Source organism: Phasianus colchicus, chromosome 39, assembly GCF_987193195.1.
Source record: "Phasianus colchicus chromosome 39, bPhaCol1.hap1.1, whole genome shotgun sequence".
Taxonomy (NCBI): domain Eukaryota; kingdom Metazoa; phylum Chordata; class Aves; order Galliformes; family Phasianidae; genus Phasianus; species Phasianus colchicus.
The window spans coordinates 2,201,494-2,222,594 of record NC_143474.1 but is presented as its reverse complement, the minus strand read 5'-3'; the positions used below and the strand labels follow the sequence as shown (position 1 = coordinate 2,222,594).

The following is a 21,101-nucleotide window of genomic DNA, read 5'->3' as shown; positions in this document are numbered from 1 at the left end:
ATGGACCTGGGGGGGGAATGGAATGGATCTGGGGGGACTGGGAGATACTGGGATGGACTGGAAGAGGATTGGAGTCAATGCGATGGACCTGGGGGAGACAGGGAGGGACTGGGATATACTGGGACGGACGTGGGGAGACTGGAAGGGGAACGGGACGGACTGGGAGGCACTGGGACGGTGGTTTTGTGTTACTGGGAGCACTGGGAGCAATGCTGTACGGCACTGGGAGCGCTGGGATTAAACATTCCGTCATACTGGGAGCACTGGGGGCGGCGTCTTTTGTTATACTGGGAGCACTGGGAGGGCGCCTAAGCCATACTGGTCTGTCTGTGTGAGCACTGGGTGGGTGATATGGGGGGGGGGGGGGTACTGGGAGCACTGGGAGCGCCTCGCTGTCGCACTGGGAGCAAATCACCACGTGTTGGCACGCGAAAAGCGCCACTTCCGGCGCACGTCATGGCGTCATCAAAAAGCGCCGCGTCGTCGTCCCGCCCCCTGGCTCGCATTGCTCACAATGGCTCCGTAAAGGAGCGCGGGGATTGGGCGCCCCGCGAGCCAATGGGAAAGGGCGGAAGTAGAGCAATGGGGGCGGGATCTCGGGAAGGGCTGCGCGGCGATTGGGCGTCCCGCGAGCCAATGGGAAAGGGCGGAAGTATGGCATTGGGGGCGGGATCTCGGTGAGTAGCGCTGCTTGCGTCACTTCCGGCGCGGGAAACGGCGCGGCGCCGGGCCGTGCGAAAAGATACGGCGGCCGGGAGAGCGGGCCGCCACCGGATGTGACGTCAGAGGGCGGAAGTATGAACGGAAGAGACACCGGGTGAGCGCGGGGAGGGGGGCGGGCGGGGTTATGGGGCGGGGGGAGGGGCTTTAGGGGGTGCGGGGTTATGGGGGCGGGCTGTGGGGCGGGGCTGTGGGGCTGGGGGCGGCGTTTCGGGGCTGGGGGTTGGGCTGTGGGGATGGATGTGGGGCTGTGGGCCTACAGGTTGGGCTGTGGGGCTGGATATGGGGCCATGGGTTGGGCTATGGGGTTATGGGTTGGTTATGGGGCTGGATATGGGGCTGCGGGGCTGGATATGGGGCCATGGGTTGGGCTATGGGGTTATGGGTTGGTTATGGGGCTGGATATGGGGCCATGGGTTGGGCTATGGGGTTATCGGTTGGTTATGGGGCTGGATATGGGGCTGCGGGGCTGGATATGGGGCCATGGGTTGGGCCATGGGGCTGAATATGGGGCTGTGGGTTGGGCTGTGGGGCTGGATATGGGGCTGTGGGGATTGATATGGGGCTGGGGGTTGGGCTATGGGGCTGGATATAGGGCTGTGGGCAGAGCTATGGTGCTGTGGGGATGGATATAGGGCCTGTGGGGCTGGATATGAGGCTGTAGGGCTGGATATGGGGCTGTGGGGCTGGATATGGGGCTGTAGGGCTGGATATGGGGCCAATGGTTGGGTTGTGGGGCTGGATATGGGGCTGTGGGGCTGGATATGGGGCTGTAGGGCTGGATATGGGGCCAATGGTTGGGCTGTGGGGCTGGATATGGGGCTGTGGGGCTGCAAACGGGGCCGTGGGTTGGTTATGGGGCTGGATATGGAGCTGTGGGGCTGGATATGGGGCTATGGGTTGGTCTATGGGGCCATGGGTTGGTTATGGGGCTGGATGTGGGGCCGTGGGTCGGCTGTGGGGCGCTGACCCCCCCCATTTTTACCCCGCAGTTCCCCCTCCGCCCTGCGGGTGGCGCTGGCGGGCGCCTGGCAGGCGGTGCGGGGCCGGCGGCTGCGGCACTTCCCGCGGGTCCTGGCCCTGCTGGAGGCCGTGGGGAGGGCGGCCCCCGCCGCGCTGAGCTGCCAGCATGGCGTCCGGCTGCGCCTGGGGCTGCAGGCCGCCGTGAGTAACCTTTCCCAGCAGCCCCTGCGGGGGCAAGATGGCCGCCGCCTGCTCCGCAGCCATTGGGGTTCGCGAGATGGCCGCCGCCCTTCCCAGCGTGCTTTGGGCTGCGCAAGATGGCCGCCGCCCTTTCCCAGCGTGCTTTGGGCTGTGCAAGATGGCAGCTGCCCTTCCCATCATGCTTTGCACTTTGCAAGGTGGTGGCTGCCGTTCTTCCTATCGTCCATTGGGCTTTTCAAGATGGCGGCCGCCTTGTCCCCATGGCCGCCATCTTGTCCCATCCCCCCCATTCCCATTGGCGGCCATCTTGTCCCCTTGGTGGCCATCTTGACCTCATGGCCGCCATTTTGCCCAGCCCCCCCTATTGCCATGGTGGCCATCTTGTCCTCATTGGTGGCCATCTTGTCCCCATGGCAGCCATCTTGTCCCATTGGCCACCATCTTGTCCCATCCCCCCATTCCCATTGGCCAACATCTTGTCCCTCTTGGTGGCCATCTTGTCCCCATGGCGGCCATCTTGTCCAAATTGTCGGCTGTCTCGTCCCAATGGCGGCCCTCTTGTCCCCATGGCGGCCATCTTGACCCCATGGCCGCCATTTTGCCCATCCCCCCCTATTGCCATGGCAGCCATCTTGTCCTGTTGGCCGCCATCTTGTCCAACACCCCCCCATTGCCATGGCGGCCATCTTGTCTCCATGGCAGCCATCTTGTCCTGTTGGCCGCCATCTTGTCCAACACCCCCCATTGCCATGGCGGCCATCTTGTCCTGATGGCAGCCATCTTGACCCCATGGCTGCCATTTTGCCCATCCCCCCCTATTGCCATGGCGGCCATCTTGTCCCCATGGCGGCTATCCTGTCCCATTGGCCGCCATCTTGTCCTGTTGGCCGCCATCTTGTCCAACACCCCCCCATTGCCATGGCGGCTATCTTGTCCCCATGGCAGCCATCTTGATCCCATGGCGGCCATTTTGCCCAGCTCCCCCTATTACCATGGCGGCCATCTTTTCCCCATGGCGGCCATCTTGTCCCCCCCAGGTGGTGCATTCCCTCCTCCACGAGGAGCACTCGGAGCCGCAGCTCTTTGACTCCATTGATCGTTTCTTCCCCGAAGGAGCGACCCCAAACCTGGGGGGGGGACGAGCGGTGCGTCCTTGTGGGGTTTGGGGGATTTCCTCCCGATTTCCCCCCATTTCCCCCTCATTTCCCCCATTTCACGCCCAATTTCCTCTCATTTCCCCCCATATTTCCTCCCCATTCCCCCCTTTTCCCCCCAAATTCTCCCAATTTCCCCCCCATACCTTCCACATTTCCGCTAATTTTCTCAATTTCCTCCATCTTTCCACCATTCTGTCCCCATTTCCCCCCATATTTTTCCCCCATTCCCCCCTTATCTGCCCCAATTCCCCCCATTTCCCCCCACTATGTTCCCTTTCTCCCCATATTCCCCCGCTCTCCCCCCATATTCCCCCCATTTCCCCCAATTTCTTCAATTTCCCCCATATTTACCCCATTCCGTCCCCATTTCCCCTCATATTTCCCCCCATATCCCCCCCCACTTCCCCCATTTCCCCCCCATTTCCCCCCAGACCCCCAAGGAGCAGCTGATGATTTCGGAAGCCCAGCAGAATTTCAGGGACTCCATTTTACCCCTTTTGTGGGACCAGAGGAAACGCCGTGCTTACCTGCAGGTACTGCCCAGTATAGACCAGTATAGACCAGTACAGTCCAGTATGAGGCAGTATGGACCAGTATAGTCCAGTATGGCCCAATATGAGGCTCCCTGGGCAGCCCCACTGCCATCCCAGTCCCTCCCAGTACCCCCAAATCCCCTCCCAGTGCCCTCATATCCCATCCCAGTCCCCCCCAGTGCCCCCCAATCCCCTCCCAGCCCCTCCCAGTCCCTCCCAGTGCTCTCATATCCCCTCCCAGTCCATCCAATTCCCTCCCAGTCCCTCCCAGTGCCCCCTAATCCCCTTCCAGTTCCTCTCAGTGCCCCCCATATCCCCATCCAGTCCCTCCCAGTCCCTCCCAATGCCCCCCAATCCCCTCCCAATCCCTCCCAGTCCCTCCCAGTACCCCCATATCCTGTCCCAGTCCGTCCCAGTCCTCCTCTATCCCCTTCCAGTCCCTCCCAGTCCCTCCCAATGCCCCCCAATCCCTTCCCAATCCCTTCCCAGTCCCTCCCAGTCCCTCCCAATGCCCCCCATTCCCTTCCCAGTCCCTCCCAGTCCCTCCCAATGCCCCCCATTCCCTTCCCAGTCCTTCCCAGTCCTTCCCAATGCCCCCCATTCCCTTCCCAGTCCCTCCCAGTCCCTCCCAATGCCCCCCATTCCCTTCCCAGTCCCTTCCCAGTCCCTCCCAGTCTCTCCCAGTACCCCCATATCCTCTCCCAGTCCCTCCCAGTCCCCCTCTATCCCCTCCCAGTTCCTCCCAATCCCTTCTCAATGACCCCCAACCCCCTCCCAGTCCCTCCCACTGCCCCCCAGTCCCTTCCCAATCCCTTCCCAGTCCCCTTCTATCCCCTCCCAGTTCCTCCCAGTTCCTCCCAGTCTCTCGCAATGGCCCCCAATCCCTTCCCAGTCCCTCCCAGTCCCCCTCTATCCCCTCCCAGTTCCTCCCAATCCCTTCTCAATGACCCCCAACCCCCTCCCAGTCCCTCCCAATGCCCCCCAGTCCCTTCCCAATCCCTTCCCAGTCCCCTTCTATCCCCTCCCAGTCCCTCCCAGTTCCTCCCAGTCTCTCGCAATGGCCCCCAATCCCTTCCCAGTCCCTCCCAGTCCCTCCCAGTCCCCTTCTATCCCCTCCCAGTCCCCTTCTATCCCCTCCCAGTCCCTCCCAGTCCCTCCCAGCCCCCCGTCCCACAGGGTCCCTGTTGCCACGACTACGGGGACGGCTTCCTGTGCGCTTTGGAGCAGCTCTGCTTCGAGTTCCTGCAGCGCCTGGAGAGCGCCCTGCCCCCCCCCGACCTGCGCCAGGTGGGCGTGGCCTAATGGAGGAGGGGGGCGTGGCCTAAGGGTGGGGGGCGTGGCATAAAGGCTGGGGGTGGGGCCTAAAGTGGCCAATGGGAATGGATTGGGGTCACGCTGCACCAATGGGAATGGGTAGGGAGAAGTGAAGGGGGGCGTGGCCTGAAAGGGGCGTCGCCTGAAAGGGGGCGTGGCCTGAAAGGGGGCGGGACATCAATGGGCCAATAGGAATGGACAGGGCTCCTAGTCTGCCAATAGGAATGTGGAGGGTATAAAGAGGGCGTGGCCTAATGCTGGCCCCGCCCCCTTTCAGTTCTCCCGGAGGGGGTGGGGAGTGTCTTAAGGGAGGGGGGTGTTTAAATGGACCAATAGGAACGGATTGCGGTCCTGACGCACCAATGGGAATGGGCTGGGTATGTGGGGGGGCGTGGCTTAATTTTGGACCCGCCCCCTTCTCAGATGCACGCGGTGGTTTGGAGCCACGCCCCTTCCGGGCCCCGCCCCCCATCCCTGCCAATCCTACACCGCTACCTGGCCGACATGGGACACGCCCCTTCCGGTAGGCGGGGCAACGTGGGGGGGGGGGGAGGGGGCGTGGCCTGACGGTAGACCACACCCACAACGGATAAACCCCGCCCACAGGCGCTGTGCCCCGCCCCCTGAGCTCCGCCCAGCGCCAGAAGGGCCAATCAGAGCGGTGAGAGGCCCCCCACCCCGACCCCACAATCCAACCCGACCCCATAACCCAGCCCCGTAACTGAGTGCCATGAACCCAACCCCATAAACCCAACCCCACAACCCCATAGCTCAGCCCCACAACTCACCGCGACCCCATAACCCAGCCCCCTGAGTGCCATGAACCCAACCCCATAAACTCAACCCAACCCCATAGCTCAGCCCCACAACCCAACCCGACCCCACAACCCCAATCCAATCCTATAAGCCCAACCCCATAACCCTATAACCCAACCCCATTAACCCCATAAACCCAACCCCACAAACCCAACCCTATAACCCAACCCCACGTCCCAACCCAACCCCACAACCCCATAACCCAATCCAACCCCATAACTCAGCCCCGTAGACCCAACCCCATAACCCAACCCAACCCCATAGATCAGCCCCATAACCCAACCCCATAACCCAAGCCCATAAAGGCAATCCCACAACCCAACCTGACCCCATAACCCTACCCAACCCCAAAAACCCGACCCCACAACCCCACACACCCAACCCAACCCCATAAACCCAACTTCAGAACCCCATAACCCAACCCAACCCCATAACTCAGCCCCATAGACCCAACCCCATAACCCGACCCCACAACCCCATAAACCCAACCCAACCCCATAACTTAGCCCTGTAACCCAACCCCATAAACCCAACCCCGTAACCCAACCCAACCCCATAACCCAATCCCATAAACCCGACCCCACAACCCCATAAACCCAACCCCACAACCCAACCCAACCCCATAACCCAACCCAATCCCATAACCCAATCCCATAAACCCGACCCCACAACCCCATAAACCCAACCCCACAACCCAACCCAACCCCACAACCCAACCCAATCCCATAACCCAATCCCATAAACCTGACCCCACAACCCAACCCAACCCCAAAAACCCGACCCCACAACCCCACACACCCAACCCAACCCCATAAACCCAACTTCAGAACCCCATAACCCAACCCAACCCCATAACTCAGCCCCATAGACCCAACCCCATAACCCGACCCCACAACCCCATAAACCCAACCCCGTAACCCAACCCAACCCCATAACCCAATCCCATAAACCCGACCCCACAACCCCATAAACCCAACCCCACAACCCAGCCCAACCCCATAACCCAACCCCATAAACCCAACCCCATAACCCAACCCAACCCCATAACCCAATCCCATAAACCCGACCCCACAACCCCATAAACCCAACCATGCCCCCAATCCTAAGCCACGCCTCCCGAATATCCACTCACTATCGCTAAACCACGCCCCCTTCCAGCCAAGCCCCGCCCCCTACCCATAGCCCTGCCCCCATTCTATACTATAGCCCCGCCCCCTTTGCTAAAGCCCCGCCCATTTCCCCCCGCAGCCCCGCCCCCGCCAAGCCCCGCCCACCGCGCCGCCAGCTCCGCCCCCTCCGCGTGCAGCCATTGGGTGAGTGGGCGGGGCTTGTGGGCTCGGTGGGCGGGGCTACGGCGGGGCTACGGCTGCCCCGCCCCCTCTCAGAGTTCCTCAGCGAATCAGAGGAGGAGAGCGGCGCGCAGAGGAAGGTAATTAATGACGGGTAATTAGAGGGCGGGTTTGGGGGTTAATTAAGGGTGTGGTGAGTTAATTAGTGCGGGTAACGAGCTTCTGCATCCTTCTGTTCTTTGGGGGTTTGGTGGTTCTCTGAATGGAGTGTTAATGAGGGTTTCATTAAATGTTCATTAAGGGGTTAATTGGAGCTGAAAGGTGTTAATTAGCGTGGGTTAATTAAGGACCCGTTCTCATTTTCACGTGAAAGGTTCGGTCGTTAATTAAGAGAACACCGATATGCCTAAATTAGAAGAGCAACGAGTGACGAATTAAACGCAATCGGTGTTAATTACGGATGCTAATTAGGTATTAATTACGAGAGGATGAAGCAGGGGCGGGATTTACTCATGGCAGCCAATTAGGAGCTCATTAGCCCGCAATAAAAGCTTAATGCGTTAATTCTCCCCCCGCAGACCCGCAGTGCCCCCCGCAGCCGCTCTCCCCCCGGTGAGACCCGCTTTTCTTCTCTTCGCTTTTGCCCGAAATTCCCGTTTTTCACCTCAAAATCCGCCCCGTTTCCCCCCCTCCCCCCCCGCGCCCCGTTCGCGGTGGTACGTCCCAAAGGGGGCGGGGCCGCGCTCCGATTGGTTGAGCGCTGCCCAATAGCGCGCCGGGACTCCACCTCCCAGCATCCACCGCGCGGCCGCGCGTAAAGCCGGAAGTGGCTCGCGGTAAGGGTGGGGGGGGGGTGGTGAGGGAGGAGGGGGAGCCGCTCTCTGATTGGTTGAGCGCTGCCCAATAGCGCGCCGGGACTCCACCTCCCAGCATCCTCCGCGCGGCATCGCTTAAAGCCGGAAGTAGCTAAGGGGATGAGGGAAGAGGGGGGCGTGGCTTAAGGGCATTTCCGCTTCCGGCGCGCCGGGCACACACACACACAGAGCCACGATGCTGATCAAAGTAAAGGTGCGGCACGGCGGTGGGGGGAGGGGTGGGGATATTATGGGATGGCGGGGTCGGGGTGCCGGGACGGGTGGGCGTGGCCTCTTTAAGCCCCTCCCCTCCTTTTTTTTTTGTTGTTGGCGCAGACGCTGACCGGGAAAGAAATCGAGATCGACATCGAACCCACCGACAAAGTAAGGCGTTGTGGGGCGGGGGGGGGAAGGTGTGGGTCCCTCCATCCCATAATAATCCTCGGCGCAACAGGTGGAGCGCATCAAGGAGCGCGTGGAGGAGAAGGAAGGGATCCCGCCCCAGCAGCAGCGCCTCATCTACAGCGGGAAGCAGATGTAAAGGGGAGGGGCTGTGCGGCGGAAGTGGGCGGGGCTGAGGGGCGGAATCGGGGCGGTGATTGGCGTCTTGAGGGTGGGGTGGGCGGGGTTAAAGTGTGTGGGCGTGGTCTGAGCGCGCACCCAAGCGTGGATGGGCGGGGCTTAATGCGGAAGTGGGCGTGGTGTTGGGAGTGGGCGTGGTTTGCAGGTGGGTTGGGCGGGGCTTGGGATTGCCCCCGAGGTATGGGGGAGGGGGGGGGTCTTAAAGGGGCCATGTCCCCATTGGGGAGCGATTGGGAGGTGGGATGGGTGCAGCTGTTTGATGGGGTGCTGTTGAAAAGTCCGTTTGGATTAGAGCAAAATGGAAAGGAAAGGGGGTAGGGAAGGGGAAGGGGGCGTGGCTTGCCTGCGAGGCCCCGCCCCCACGCTTTGGCTCCGCCTCTTCAAGGAACGACGAGAAGACGGCGGCCGACTACAAGATCCAGGGCGGCTCCGTGCTGCACCTGGTGTTAGCCCTGCGAGGGGGCGGGGCCAGGCGGGGCGAGGGGCGGGGCTAACGGCTGGCCCCGCCCTCCGCCCGCGTCGACGACCCCGCCCTTATTGACTCCCCCCCTCCTCCCCTAATCTCCCACCCTCTTCCATGTCCTCCCGTTTGCATGTAGCCCCACGAATTAAAGCGTCTGTGTGATGTCACGGGTGCTGTCGTTGATGACGTCACCGGGGAGGGGGATTTGGGGGAGGCTGAGTGAGACACAAACTCATGCGATGGCGTTCTGTGCCGTTGCCCTTTTAATGAGAAATTGGGTCCACCTTTGTGTCATTGCCCCTTTAAGAAGAAACCCGGCGCAGTTTGCATTTGAAGAGCAGCTGTGGGCCCGCGTTTCGCGTCGCCCTTTGAAGTCTATACGCTTTCTTGCCGTTGCCCTTTTAAGAAGGAAGCGCCTCAGCGCGACGTCCGCTTGAGCGAGCCAATCGTGTCTCAGCATTCGCGGGGCTCTCCACTGCACAACTTCCGCTTCCGCCGGAAGCGCCCTCTTTCCAAAATGGCGGCCCCCGAGCTGCACGCGTTGCTGGAGCAGCTCCTGGAACCGGACAACGCCGTTATCCGACAAGTAACGGAAAAACACCGGGCGGGGGGCGGACGGGGGGAGCGCGTTGCCCTGCCGACCTGCCTTCAACCCTCCCCCCCCTCCCTCCTTCCTCCTCTTTAGGCCACCGCCCGCCTCCGTGAGGCGGTCGCCGACCCCCGGACCCCTCAGAGCTTGGCGGAGGTCGTGGTGGGCGCTGCTCGGCCGCAGGTGATTCCCCCCCCCCCCCCCATTCCCACCCTCCTCCCCACCCCCCCATTCACCAGAACGAGCGCTGTAGCGAAGCCGCCACCCCATAATAACCCCCCCCCCCCATACCTGCTCACGTTGACTTCCCCCTATGCCTGCCTTTTCACGGCCCGTAGCCGTGCTGCCATCCCATAATAACCCCCCATAGCAACCGCAGACCTCAAACGTCCACCCCCCCCCCCCACCCGGGGTCCTCTCACCATAATAATCCCCTCCCCAAAGCCATCTTACCATCCCATAATAATCCCCCACCATCCTCCCACGGTTCTCACCCCGCCCTGACATCCCATAATACCTCCCTTAGCCTCCATAGCTGCTCAGCGGGACCCCCCCCACCACCCCGTAGCAACCCATAAGCCCACACATACGGGGCCACCCCCATCTCTCCATCCCATAATAACTCCGTCTTTGGCCTTCCCCTTATCGTTCTCTCTCTGCCATCCCATAATAACCCCAATCTCCCTGCCATCCCATAATAATTGTCCTTATTATTCTGTAATAATTCTACTTTTCTCATCCCGTTCTATAATATATATATTCTCTTACCATTCCATGATGATTTTCTTCTACCTACCATCCCATAATAATCTCGCCGCCACCCCATAATAACTTCTCTGCCATCCCATAATATTGTCTCTGCCATCCCATAATAATTTCCCCACCATCCCATAATAATTCCCCTTGCTATTCCATAACAATTCCACCTCCCCCCATCCCATCCTATAACGCTTCTCTTCCATCCCATGATGCCTCTCTCTGTCTGCCATCCCATAATAATCCCCCTGCCATCCCATAATAACCCCCCTGCCATCCCATAATACTGCCCCCCAACCCTCTCTTGCCATCCCATAATGCCCAGCTGCGCCAGCTGGCCGCCGTTCTGCTCCGCCGCTGCCTCACGGCGGGAAGATGGCGGCGCCTGGATCCGGAACTCAGGCTCAGGTGGGCGGGACTTCCGGTGGGCGTGGCCAATAGGCGGGCGGTACGGGATAAAAGGGAGCGGGGCTGTGTGTGTGGGGGCTTCCGTCTGATTGGCTGCAGCAGATTGTGGGTGGGGCTAAGGAATGGGGCGGGACTAGGCTGGGGAGACCAATGGGATTGGCTGCAGTGCGGGGTGGGCGTGGCCTCCGTGGGGGGGGGGCGTTGCAAAGACAGTGGGCGGGGCTTCTGTGCAGCCAATGGAATTGGCTGCGTTGTGTGGTGGGCGGGGCTACAGAGGAGGGCGTGGTTAAAGAAGGGGGAGTGGCTTGCGGTGGGCGGGGCTTCGGGCAGAAGTATGATTGGCTGCTGTGTCTGGTGGGCGGGGCTTCCTGTTGGAAGGGGGCGGGGCTATTGAAGGAGGCGTGGCTTCAGCGGAGCCATCGGATTGGCTACTGTGCCTGGTGGGCGTGGCCTGATCAGGGGAGGGGCTTATGGAGAGGGCGGGGCTTGCGTGGAGCCACGTGATTGGCTGTTTTGCACGCTGGGCGTGGCTAAGAGAAGGGGGCGGGGCTTCTACGGTGGGCGTGGTTTAGGCAGGGGGGAGGGACTAAGCGTTGCCCCGCCCCCGTCCCTCAGGCTCCCGTCCCTATTGGTTGAGGCTCTGGAGAAGGAAACAGAGTGAGTCCAACTGCTCCCAATTCCGCCTTTTTTCACCCCAAAAAAGGGCCGCACCCCCACCCCCATTTTCTGCTCTTTTTCCCCCCATTTCTGCCCAATTTCCCCCCATTTTGTGCCCATTTCCCCCCACTTTCCCCCCCCATCATCTCCCCCGTTTTTCCCCATTTCCCCCCCCCGTTTCCCCCATCTTCCCCACTATTTTCTGCCTGTTTCCCCCCAACTTCCCCCCCCATTTCCCCCATCTCCCCCCCCTCATTTCCCCAAATCTTCCCCCCCTCCTCCCCCCCCCCATTACCCCCCATCTTCACCCCATTTATCACCACCTCCCCCCCATCACCCCCCCATTTCCCCCCATCTCCCCCCATTCCCCCCACCTCCCCCCATTCCCCTCCCCCCCCCTCCTTCCCATCCCCCCCCCCACTTTTTGCCCCAATTTCCCCCCATTTCCCCCCATTTCCCAGCCGCTCGGTGCTGCCGTCCCTCTCCCAGCTGGGGGCGGCGCTGCTGCGCCGTGGGGGGGCGGAGGAGTGGGGCGCAATGGGGCGATGGCTGCAGGGAGCAGCGGGGGACCCCCAACGCCAGGAGGTGAGTGCAGCCCCCCAGCCCATAATAACCCCCCCCCCCCCCCGCCCCCCCATAGACCCCAATGCACCCCATTCATCCCTGACGACCTCGCTGCCCCCCCCCCCCCCCTCGCCCCCCTGTAACCCCTTCAGGACCCCCCCCACGACCCCCCATTTCCCCCCATAATTCCCCCATTCCTCCCCCAACCTTCCCAGGACCCCCCCACAACCCCCCCCAGGGCCCCCATATTGCCCTTATGGGGGTCTTTAACCCCCCCCAGGACCCCCATTTTCCTCCCATAACCCCCCCTTGACCCCCCCAGGACCCCCATATTCCCTCTATAGGGGTCTTTAATCCCCTCAAGACCCCCCCCAGGACCCCCATTTTTCTCCTAGGACCCCCCCAGGACCCCCATATCCCCCCTTTGGGGACTTTAACCCCCCCACGACCCCCCAGGACCCCCATTTTCCTCCCATAACCCCCCCCATTCCTTCCCCAACCCCTTCAGGACCCCCCAAAACCCCCCCCCCATATTCTCCCTATGGGGTTCTTTAACCCCCCCACGCCCCCCCAGACCCCCCATTTCCCCATACGGGGGTCTTTAACCCCCCCAGAACCCCCGTATCCCCCCATATGGGGGTCTTTAACCCCCCCCCAACCCCCGTATCCCCCCCTATGGGGGTCTTTAACCCCCCCACGCCCCCCCCAGACCCCCCATTTCCCCATATGTGGGGTCTTTAACCCCCCCAGAACCCCCATTTCCCCATATGTGGGGTCTTTAACCCCCCCAGAACCCCCATTTCCCCATATGTGGGGTCTTTAACCCCCCCCCCCGACCCCACAGCGCGCCCTACAAGTGCTGAGCGCGGCCCTCGAAGACCCCCCCCCATTTCTGACCTCCCACTGCCGCCCCATAGCAGAGCTTTGCCGGGGGGGGCTTCAACCTGGGACCCCCCCCCAGAGCATTTCCTACGCCTTGAAGGCGATCGGGGGGCTGGCAGCCGCCGTGGGGGGGGAGCAGACGGTGAGTGACCCCAAAATGGGCTTTTTTGACCCCAAAATTGAAGGTTTTGGGGGGAGGGGGGGGGTGGTTGAGACGTGGGGCCCCCCCACCATTAAAATAATGGGGTTTGGGGGGGGGGAGGGGGTGAAAATGGGGGTTTTTAGCCCTAAAATGAGGGTATGGAATTGGGGGGGGGGTTGTATAAGAAGTGGGGTTTTGAGTTGCCCAAAATGGTGGTTTTTAGCCCCAAAATGGGGGGTTGGGGGGGGCAGTAAGAATTGTGGGTTTGGGTTGCCCCAAAATGGAGGTTTTTAGCCCCAAAATGGGGGCTTGGAGGGGAGGGGGGGACACAGTAAGAATTGTGGGTTTGGGTTGCCCAAAATTGAGGTTTTTAGCCCCAAAATGTGGGAATTGGGGGACAGTAAGAATTGTGGACTTGAGTTGCCCAAAATGGAGGTTTTTAGCCCCAAAATGAGGGGTTGGGGGGGGAAGGGGGGGGGTTGTGTTCCCCCTGTTGAAACGACGCCCCTGATTGCCCCAAAATCGCCGTTTTTCGCCCCGTTTTGGTGCTCGAAAAAAGGCGTTTTTTTAACTCAGGATTTTGGGTGGAATTCTGCCGATTTCGGGTCATTTCGAGGTGATTTTTAATTACTTTTTTTTTGGGGGGGGGGCAGGATTTGCTGCGCTCGCTGCTCCCCGACATCCTGAAGGCCCTCCGGGTTTTGATGGACGCCGACGAGGTGAGAATTTTTTTTGGGGTAAAAAACCCCCATTTTGGGTCAACCTTACAAAAAACCTCCATTTTCACACTTTCCCGGCCAATTTTGGGGCAAATCTGCCCGATTTTGGGGCGCTTTCAGCCCCGCTGGATCCCACGGGGGGGGGCGTCGTCCACAGCCACCATTTCAGCCTCAAATTTGGGGTAAATTCTGGCCGTTTTGGTTCAGTCCCCCCCCCCCGTCACCCCGTGTCCATTTTTCTCCATTTTCATCCCGTTTTCGAGCCGTTTTTGGCCGATTTTAACCCAAATTTGACCCTTTTTCCCCCTCCCCTCCGTTCCCACGCGGCCGTTTTGGGTGAAATTCAGGCGATTTTGGCTCATTTTAGGAGTTGGGCGCCGACGCTTTGGAGGTGCTGGATGAACTCGTGGCCGCCGACCCCAAAGCCGTGACCTCTGACCTCCGACCTCTGCTTGACCTCTGCCTGGAGGTGGGGGGGGGGGGCGGGGCCAAGGGGGTGGGAGGAGCCAATGAGAAACCGCGGCTCTGCTGCCTTTGTATTACCACGCGAAGCTCCGCCCCTTTGCCCATATATGGAAGCAGGGGGGCGGGGCCACGGTGTGAACCGATGCCCTTTTATGGCGATGGGGCGGGGTTATGCATGAAGCCCCGCCCCCTTTGCCCTTTTATGGGGTTTTGCCATATATGGCAGAGGAGGGGCGGAGCCGTAGGGTGAACTGATGCCCTTTTATGGTGATGGGGCGGGGTTACAGTTGAAGCTCCGCCCCTTTGCCCTTATATGGGGCTTTGCCATATATGGCAGGGGGGGGGCGGAGCCACAGTGTGAACCAATGCCCTTTTATGGGTGTTGGGGCGGGGCCACACACAGCCCTGCCCCCCTTTGCCCATATATGGAAGAAGGGGCGGAGTCACACTGTGAGCTGCTGCCCTTTATGGGTGTGGGGGCGGGGCCACAGTGGAAGCCCAGCCCTCTTTGCCCATATATGGCGGAGGGGGCGTGGCTAAAGCAGTGGGCGGGGCCTTGATGCTCGCAGTGCCCTTTAATGGTGAAGGGGCGGGGCTACTGAGAGCCACGCTGCCCCCTGATCGGTGCGACAACAGGAAGTGGGCGGGGCAGAGCCCAGCCTTTCTTGATGGGCCAATCAGGAGGCTTGGTCCAAGAAAGGGGCGGGGCTTAGTGGCTAAGGCCCGCCCCCTCTGTGTCAATGGGCCAATGAGGGGGCTTGTTTTGCAGGTGGGTGCGGCCGAGGGGCGGGGCCAGGCTCTGAGGGCGCGGGCGCTGGCGGTGCTGGGATTCCTGGCACAGGAACGGCCACGGGTGAGGGGGATTATGGGGGATTACGTGGGATTATGGGGGGTTAGGGGGGGATTATGGGGGATTACATGGGATTATGGGGAGTTAGGGGGGGATTATGGGGGATTGCATGGGATTATGGGGGATTGCATGGGATTATGGGGGGTTAGGGGGGGATTATGGGGGATTATGGGGGATTACATGGGATTATGGGGGGTTGGGGGATTATAGGGGATTACATGGGATTAAGGGGGGTTAGGGGGGGATTATGGGGGATTGCATGGGATTATGGGGGGTCAGGGGGGATTATGGGGGATTACATGGGATTATGGAATTTAGGTGGGGATTATGGGGGATTGCATGGGATTATGGGGGTTAGGGGGGGATTATGGGGGATTACATGGGATTATGGGGGATTAGGGGGGGATTATGGGGGATTGCATGGGATTATGGGGGATTGGGGGGGATTATGGGGGATTACATGGGATTATGGGGGGTTGGGGGGGATTATGGGGGATTACATGGGATTATGGGGTGTTGGGGGATTATAGGGGATTACATGGGATTATGGGGGGACAGGGGGGGATTATGGGGGATTGCATGGGATTATGGGGGTTTTGTGGGATTATGGTGGGATTATGGTTGAACTATGGGGGATTATGGTGGGATTATGGGGGATTACATGGGATTATGGGGGTTTTATTGATTTATGGGGGATTGCATGGGATTATGGGGGGCTTTTATGGAATTATGGTGGGATTATGGGGTTTGATTGGGATTAAGTAGGATTATCTTGTTTTTTACTGCATTCTTATGGGATTAACTGGGATTATTCTATATTGGCTGGGATTCTGATGGGATTAACTGGGATTATCTGGAATTATATTTTCTGCAGTTCTGATGGGATTAAGTGGGATTAATTGGGATTAGGTTGTATTTTCTGGTGTTTCGATGGGGTTAGCTGGGATTAACTGGGATTAGCTGGGATTATCTTCTGTTTTCTGGGATTGTGACGGGATTAACTGGGATTAACAGGGAATTATGTTGTGTTTTCTAGGATTATGATGGGATTAACTGGGATTAAGTGGGATTTTCATGTACTTTCTGGAGTAATGATGGGATTAACTGGGATTAGCTGAGGTTCTTTCGTATGTTCTGTGATTCTGATGGGATTAACTGGGATTAACTGTGATTATCTTGTATTTTCTGGGATTCTGATGGGATTAACTGGGATTATCTTGAAATTTCTTGGATTGTGACAGGATTAACTGGGATTATGTTGTATTTTCTGGGGGTTCTGATGGGATTAGATGGGATTAACCGGGATTCTGATGGGATTAACTGGGATTAGGTGGGATTAACTGTGATTCTGATGGGATTAGCTGGGATTCTGATGGGATTAACTGGGATTAAATGGGATTAACTGGGATTCTGATGGGATTAGATGGGATTAGCTGGGATTCTGATGGGATTAACTGGGATTCTGATGGGATTAACTGGATTAACTGGGTTTATGATGGGATTAACTGGGATTAGATGGGATTAGCTGGGATTCTGATGGGATTAAATGGGATTAAGTGGGATTAACTGGGATTCTGATGGGATTAAATGGGATTAGATGGGATTCTGATGGGATTAACTGGGATTAGATGGGATTAGCTGGGATTCTGATGGGATTAAGTGGGATTAACTGGGATTGTGATGGGATTAACTGGGATTAAGTGGGATTAACTGGGATTGTGATGGGATTCCTGCCTCCCCTCCCCCCCCCCAGGCCCTGCAGCCCTTCCTGCCCCCCCTGTTATGCTCCCTGCTCTCCCTGCTCTGCTCCCCCCCCTCCTCGGACCCCCCGGACCCCGAAGATACGGAACAGTGGGGGGGGGGGAGGGGCGCAGCCTCCGCCATTGCGCCGCCCAGGTGAGCCAAAATCGCCTCGATTCACCCCAAAAATCCCCCCCTCCCCCCCCCCTTCCCCCATAGAGTTGCGTTGGAAGACAAAAAATGCGATTTTTGTCCCTTTTTTTACCCGTTTTTGGCATTTTTTCGCCCAGTTTTGGGGCTCGAGCCACGCACTGCCCTCGTTTCGATCCCACTTTTCCCAATTTTCCCATTTTTCGCCCCAATTTTGGGTCCCTTTTTTCTCACCCTTCGCAGGTTTCCTTTCCAGTTGTGGCTTTTGTCACCATTTTTGCTGCTTTTGCCCCGAATTCGAGGCAAAAATGAACTTTTTTTGTTAATTCTCTCGTTTATTTTTTGCTGGTTTTACCGTTTTTTGCCACTTTTACCCCAATTTTGAGTCAGAAATGGCCATTTTTAGTTATTTCTCTGTTTTCTCAGAGTTTCACCGTTTTTGCTGTTTTTTGCCCAAATCTGAAAGCGAAAATAGCAATTTTTGTTAACATGAATGTTTATTTCACAGCAATTTTACCATTTCTGCCCTTTTTTCCCCCAGTTTGCAGACAAAAAACGACAGTTTTTATTGGTTCCCATTCCTTATTTTGCACCATTTTTGCCATTTTTTCCATCCTCAATTTGGGTCAGATTTTCCCATTTTTATCATTTTTTTGTTAATACCCAAATTTTCTGATTTTCGTTTCCCCAGTTTTGAGGCAAATTTTCCCATTTTTGGTTCATTTTTCTTTCGCATTTTGGGTCAAATTTTCTCATTTTTGGCTCATTTTTTCTCCCCTCATTTTGGCTCAAATTTTCTCATTTTTAGCTTATTTTCTCTACCCTCATTTTGGTTCAAATTGTCACATTTTTGTGATTTTTTTCCCCAAATTTTTGTCATTTTTTCCTCTTCTCATTTTGGGTCAAGTCTTCCCAATTTTAATGATTTTTTCTCCCCTCATTTTGGGTCAAAATCCCCCATTTTTGACTCATTTCCCCTCTCCTCTCATTTTGGGTTGAATTCCTCCAGTTTTGGGTCATTTCTTCCCCTCATTTTGGGCTGAAATCCCCCATTTTTGGTTTATTTCTTCGCTTCTCATTTTGGGTCGAATTTTTCCTCTTTCATGATTTTTTTTCCCGCTTATTTTGGGTCAAATTTCTGCATTTTTGGGTCTTTTTTTTTTTTTTTTCCTTTTTGGGTGAAATTTTGCCATTTTTGGGTCATTTGGGGCTGAATTTTGGGCTGAATTCCTCCAATTTTGGGTCTGCAGGTGCTGAACGCGCTGGCGCTGGGAATCCCTGCTGAGAAACTGCTGCGGGAAATGGTGAATTTTGGGGTGAAAAACGGGGATTTTGGGGCATCTGTGGGGTTCAGGTGGTGATTTTGGGGTGAAAAAGGGGGAATTCGGGGCTAAAAAGGGGGAATTTGGGGTAAAAAAGGGCAATTTTGGGGCTAAAAGTGGGGAATTTGGGACCAAAAAGTGGGAATTTGGGGGTAGAAAGGGGGAATTTGGGGTAAAAAAGGGCAATTTTGGGGCAGTTGTGGGGTTCAAAGGGTGATTTTGGGGCAAAAAAAGGCAATTTTGGGGCTAAAAGAGGGGATTTTGGGGAATAAAATTTGAAATTTCTGTGCTAAAATTTGACGTTTTGGGGCTAAAAATGGGGAATTTGGGGCAAAAATCGGGGAAATTGATTTAAAGGCTGGAATTTTGGGGCAAAAAATGGGGATATGGGGTTCAAGCTTTGGGTTTTGGTGCTAAAAATGGGAATTTGGGGTCTAAAATCTGACATTTTGGGGCTAAAAGTGGGGATTTGGGGCTAAAAATGGGGATTTTGGGGTGCCAAGGGGTGGCTTTGGGGTCGGCGTGGGGCGCGGGTCTTTTGGGGGCAAAAAATGGGGATTTGGGGTTCAAGTTTTGGGTTTTGGGGCTAAAAGTGGGAATTTTGGGTCTAGAATCTGACATTTTGGGGCTAAAAGTGGGGATTTGGGGCTAAAAATGGGGATTTTGGGGCTAAAAGTGGGAATTTCTGACCTAAAAATGGGGATTTTGGGGCTAAAAATGGGGATTTTGGGGCGGCAAGGGGTGGCTTTGGGGTCGGTGTGGGATGCGGATCATTTTGGGGCAAAAAATGGGGATTTTGGGTTCAAGTTTCGGGTTTTGGGGCTAAAAGTGGGAATTTGGGGTCTAGAATCTGATCTTTTGGGGCTAAAAGTGGGGATTTTGGGGCTAAAAATGGGGATTTTGGGGCTAAAAGTGGGGATTTTGGGGCGGCAAGGGGTGGCTTTGGGGTCGGTGTGGGGCGCGGGTCTTTTTGGGGCAAAAAATGGGGATTTGGGGTTCAAGTTTTGGGTTTTGGGGCTAAAAGTGGGAATTTTGGGTCTAGAATCTGATCTTTTGGGGCTAAAAGTGGGGATTTTGGGGCTAAAAATGGGGATTTTGGGGCTAAAAGTGGGGATTTTGGGGCGGCAAGGGGTGGCTTTGGGGTCGGTGTGGGGCGCGGGTCTTTTTGGGGCAAAAAATGGGGATTTGGGGTTCAAGTTTTGGGTTTTGGGGCTAAAAGTGGGAATTTTGGGTCTAGAATCTGACATTTTGGGGCTTAAAGTGGGGATTCGGGGGCGAAAAATGAGGATTTTGGGGCAAAAAGTGGGGATTTTGGGGGCTAAAAATGAGGATTTTGGGGCAAAAAGTGGGGATTTTGGGTTCAAGTTTTGGGTTTTGGGGCTAAAAGTGGGAATCTTGGGTCTAGAATCTGACATTTTGGGGCTTAAAGTGGGGATTTGGGGGCTAAAAATGGGGATTTTGGGGCTAAAAGTGGGGATTTGGGGGCTAAAAGTGGGGATTTCTGGCCTAAAAATGGGGATTTTGGGGCTAAAAATGGGGATTTTGGGGCGCCAAGGGGTGGCTTTGGGGTTGGTGTGGGCTGTGGATCATTTTGGGGCAAAAAATGGGGATTTTGGGTTCAAGTTTCGGGTTTTGGAGCTAAAAGTAGGAATTTGGGGTCTAGAATCTGACATTTTGGGGCTGAAAGTGGGGATTTTGGGGCTAAAAGTGGGGATTTTGGGGCTAAAAATGCAGATTTGGGGGCGCCAAGGGGTGGCTTTGGGGTCGGTGTGGGCTGTGGATCATTTTGGGGCAAAAAATGGGGATTTTGGGTTCAAGTTTTGGGTTTTGGGGTTAAAAATGGGAATTTTGGGTCTAGAATCTGACATTTTGGGGCTAAAAGTGGGGATTTTGGGGCTGAAATCTGATTATTTGGGTGCAAGAAATGGAGATTTTGGGGCTAAAAATGGAGATTTTGGGGCTAGAAGTGGGGATTTGGGGGCAAAAAATGGGGATTTGGGGTTCAAGTTTTGGGTTTTGGGGCTAAAAGTGGGAATTTTGGGTCTAGAATCTGACATTTTGGGGCTAAAAGTGGGGATTTGGGGCTAAAAATGGGGATTTTGGGGCTAAAAGTGGGAATTTCTGACCTAAAAATGGGGATTTTGGGGCTAAAAATGGGGATTTTGGGGCGGCAAGGGGTGGCTTTGGGGTCGGTGTGGGATGCGGATCATTTTGGGGCAAAAAATGGGGATTTTGGGTTCAAGTTTCGGGTTTTGGGGCTAAAAGTGGGAATTTGGGGTCTAGAATCTGATCTTTTGGGGCTAAAAGTGGGGATTTTGGGGCTAAAAATGGGGATTTTGGGGCTAAAAGTGGGGATTTTGGGGCGGCAAGGGGTGGCTTTGGGGTCGGTGTGGGGCGCGGGTCTTTTTGGGGCAAAAAATGGGGATTTGGGGTTCAAGTTTTGGGTTTTGGGGCTAAAAGTGGGAATTTTGGGTCTAGAATCTGACATTTTGGGGCTTAAAGTGGGGATTCGGGGGCGAAAAATGAGGATTTTGGGGCAAAAAGTGGGGATTTTGGGGGCTAAAAATGAGGATTTTGGGGCAAAAAGTGGGGATTTTGGGTTCAAGTTTTGGGTTTTGGGGCTAAAAGTGGGAATCTTGGGTCTAGAATCTGACATTTTGGGGCTTAAAGTGGGGATTTGGGGGCTAAAAATGGGGATTTTGGGGCTAAAAGTGGGGATTTGGGGGCTAAAAGTGGGGATTTCTGGCCTAAAAATGGGGATTTTGGGGCTAAAAATGGGGATTTTGGGGCGCCAAGGGGTGGCTTTGGGGTTGGTGTGGGCTGTGGATCATTTTGGGGCAAAAAATGGGGATTTTGGGTTCAAGTTTCGGGTTTTGGAGCTAAAAGTAGGAATTTGGGGTCTAGAATCTGACATTTTGGGGCTGAAAGTGGGGATTTTGGGGCTAAAAGTGGGGATTTTGGGGCT

General features: G+C 56.5%; 4 protein-coding genes across 12 annotated transcripts in view; all 4 read left to right on the top strand.

The window, feature by feature from the left end:
* Window positions 1-925: 925 nt before the first annotated feature.
* On the top strand, window positions 926-7,605 carry TINF2 (TERF1 interacting nuclear factor 2). The gene is made up of 10 exons (XM_090130168.1): window positions 926-982; window positions 1,713-1,884; window positions 2,922-3,029; window positions 3,473-3,574; window positions 4,751-4,861; window positions 5,312-5,411; window positions 5,495-5,549; window positions 6,953-7,017; window positions 7,367-7,464; window positions 7,572-7,605. Exons 1-9 carry the CDS (start codon window positions 957-959, stop codon window positions 7,381-7,383), a joined length of 756 nt encoding a protein of 251 aa, XP_089986294.1. The 5' UTR covers window positions 926-956; the 3' UTR covers window positions 7,384-7,464; window positions 7,572-7,605.
* A 259-nt stretch (window positions 7,606-7,864) lies between these two features.
* On the top strand, window positions 7,865-9,059 carry NEDD8 (NEDD8 ubiquitin like modifier). Of its 2 annotated transcripts, XM_090130171.1 has the most exons (5): window positions 7,865-8,061; window positions 8,184-8,231; window positions 8,302-8,384; window positions 8,815-8,883; window positions 8,965-9,059. In XM_090130171.1, exons 1-5 carry the CDS (start codon window positions 8,044-8,046, stop codon window positions 9,026-9,028), a joined length of 282 nt encoding a protein of 93 aa, XP_089986297.1. In that variant the 5' UTR covers window positions 7,865-8,043; the 3' UTR covers window positions 9,029-9,059. The 2 variants fall into 2 exon arrangements, with proteins under 2 accessions (XP_089986297.1, XP_031465097.1); XM_031609237.2 differs by having other exon boundaries at window positions 7,870-8,061; window positions 8,815-9,059.
* Window positions 9,060-9,188: 129 nt separating this feature from the next.
* Window positions 9,189-14,049, top strand: LOC149913322 (importin-4-like). 2 transcript variants are annotated; one of them, XM_090130170.1, is made up of 8 exons: window positions 9,189-9,478; window positions 9,578-9,664; window positions 10,563-10,645; window positions 11,261-11,302; window positions 11,764-11,887; window positions 12,787-12,890; window positions 13,544-13,609; window positions 13,977-14,049. In XM_090130170.1, the coding sequence occupies exons 1-6, from the start codon at window positions 9,410-9,412 to the stop codon at window positions 12,844-12,846; spliced, it is 465 nt and encodes a 154-aa protein (XP_089986296.1). In that variant the 5' UTR covers window positions 9,189-9,409; the 3' UTR covers window positions 12,847-12,890; window positions 13,544-13,609; window positions 13,977-14,049. The 2 variants fall into 2 exon arrangements, with proteins under 2 accessions (XP_089986296.1, XP_089986295.1); XM_090130169.1 differs by having other exon boundaries at window positions 12,784-12,890.
* The window catches only part of IPO4 (importin 4), a 32,043-nt gene continuing 24,968 nt past the window's right edge, over window positions 14,027-21,101 (top strand). For all 7 annotated transcript variants that reach the window (XM_090130141.1, XM_090130143.1, XM_090130146.1 and 4 more), the window contains exons 1-4: window positions 14,027-14,078; window positions 14,844-14,927; window positions 16,678-16,820; window positions 18,065-18,118. In XM_090130141.1, coding sequence (XP_089986267.1) covers window positions 16,707-16,820; window positions 18,065-18,118 — 168 coding nt within the window. In that variant the 5' untranslated portion in view covers window positions 14,027-14,078; window positions 14,844-14,927; window positions 16,678-16,706. The remainder of the gene's footprint in view (window positions 14,079-14,843; window positions 14,928-16,677; window positions 16,821-18,064; window positions 18,119-21,101) is intronic.

Excerpts from the sequence above, each read along its gene's own strand:
- TINF2 (XM_090130168.1), top strand. The coding sequence starts at position 957 with ATGGATGTGGGGCTGTGGGCCTACAG. Across the intron at positions 1,885-2,921 it reads GCCTGGGGCTGCAGGCCGCC|GTGGTGCATTCCCTCCTCCA; the intron begins GTGAGTAACCTT and ends TGTCCCCCCCAG. Across the intron at positions 3,575-4,750 it reads AACGCCGTGCTTACCTGCAG|GGTCCCTGTTGCCACGACTA; the intron begins GTACTGCCCAGT and ends CCCGTCCCACAG.
- NEDD8 (XM_090130171.1), top strand. Across the intron at positions 8,232-8,301 it reads ACATCGAACCCACCGACAAA|GTGGAGCGCATCAAGGAGCG; the intron begins GTAAGGCGTTGT and ends TCGGCGCAACAG. Across the intron at positions 8,884-8,964 it reads CTGCACCTGGTGTTAGCCCT|TATTGACTCCCCCCCTCCTC; the intron begins GCGAGGGGGCGG and ends CGACCCCGCCCT.
- LOC149913322 (XM_090130169.1), top strand. The coding sequence starts at position 9,410 with ATGGCGGCCCCCGAGCTGCACGCGTTGCTGGAGCAGCTCCTGGAACCG. Across the intron at positions 9,479-9,577 it reads ACAACGCCGTTATCCGACAA|GCCACCGCCCGCCTCCGTGA; the intron begins GTAACGGAAAAA and ends CCTCCTCTTTAG. Across the intron at positions 10,646-11,260 it reads GATCCGGAACTCAGGCTCAG|GCTCCCGTCCCTATTGGTTG; the intron begins GTGGGCGGGACT and ends CCCGTCCCTCAG.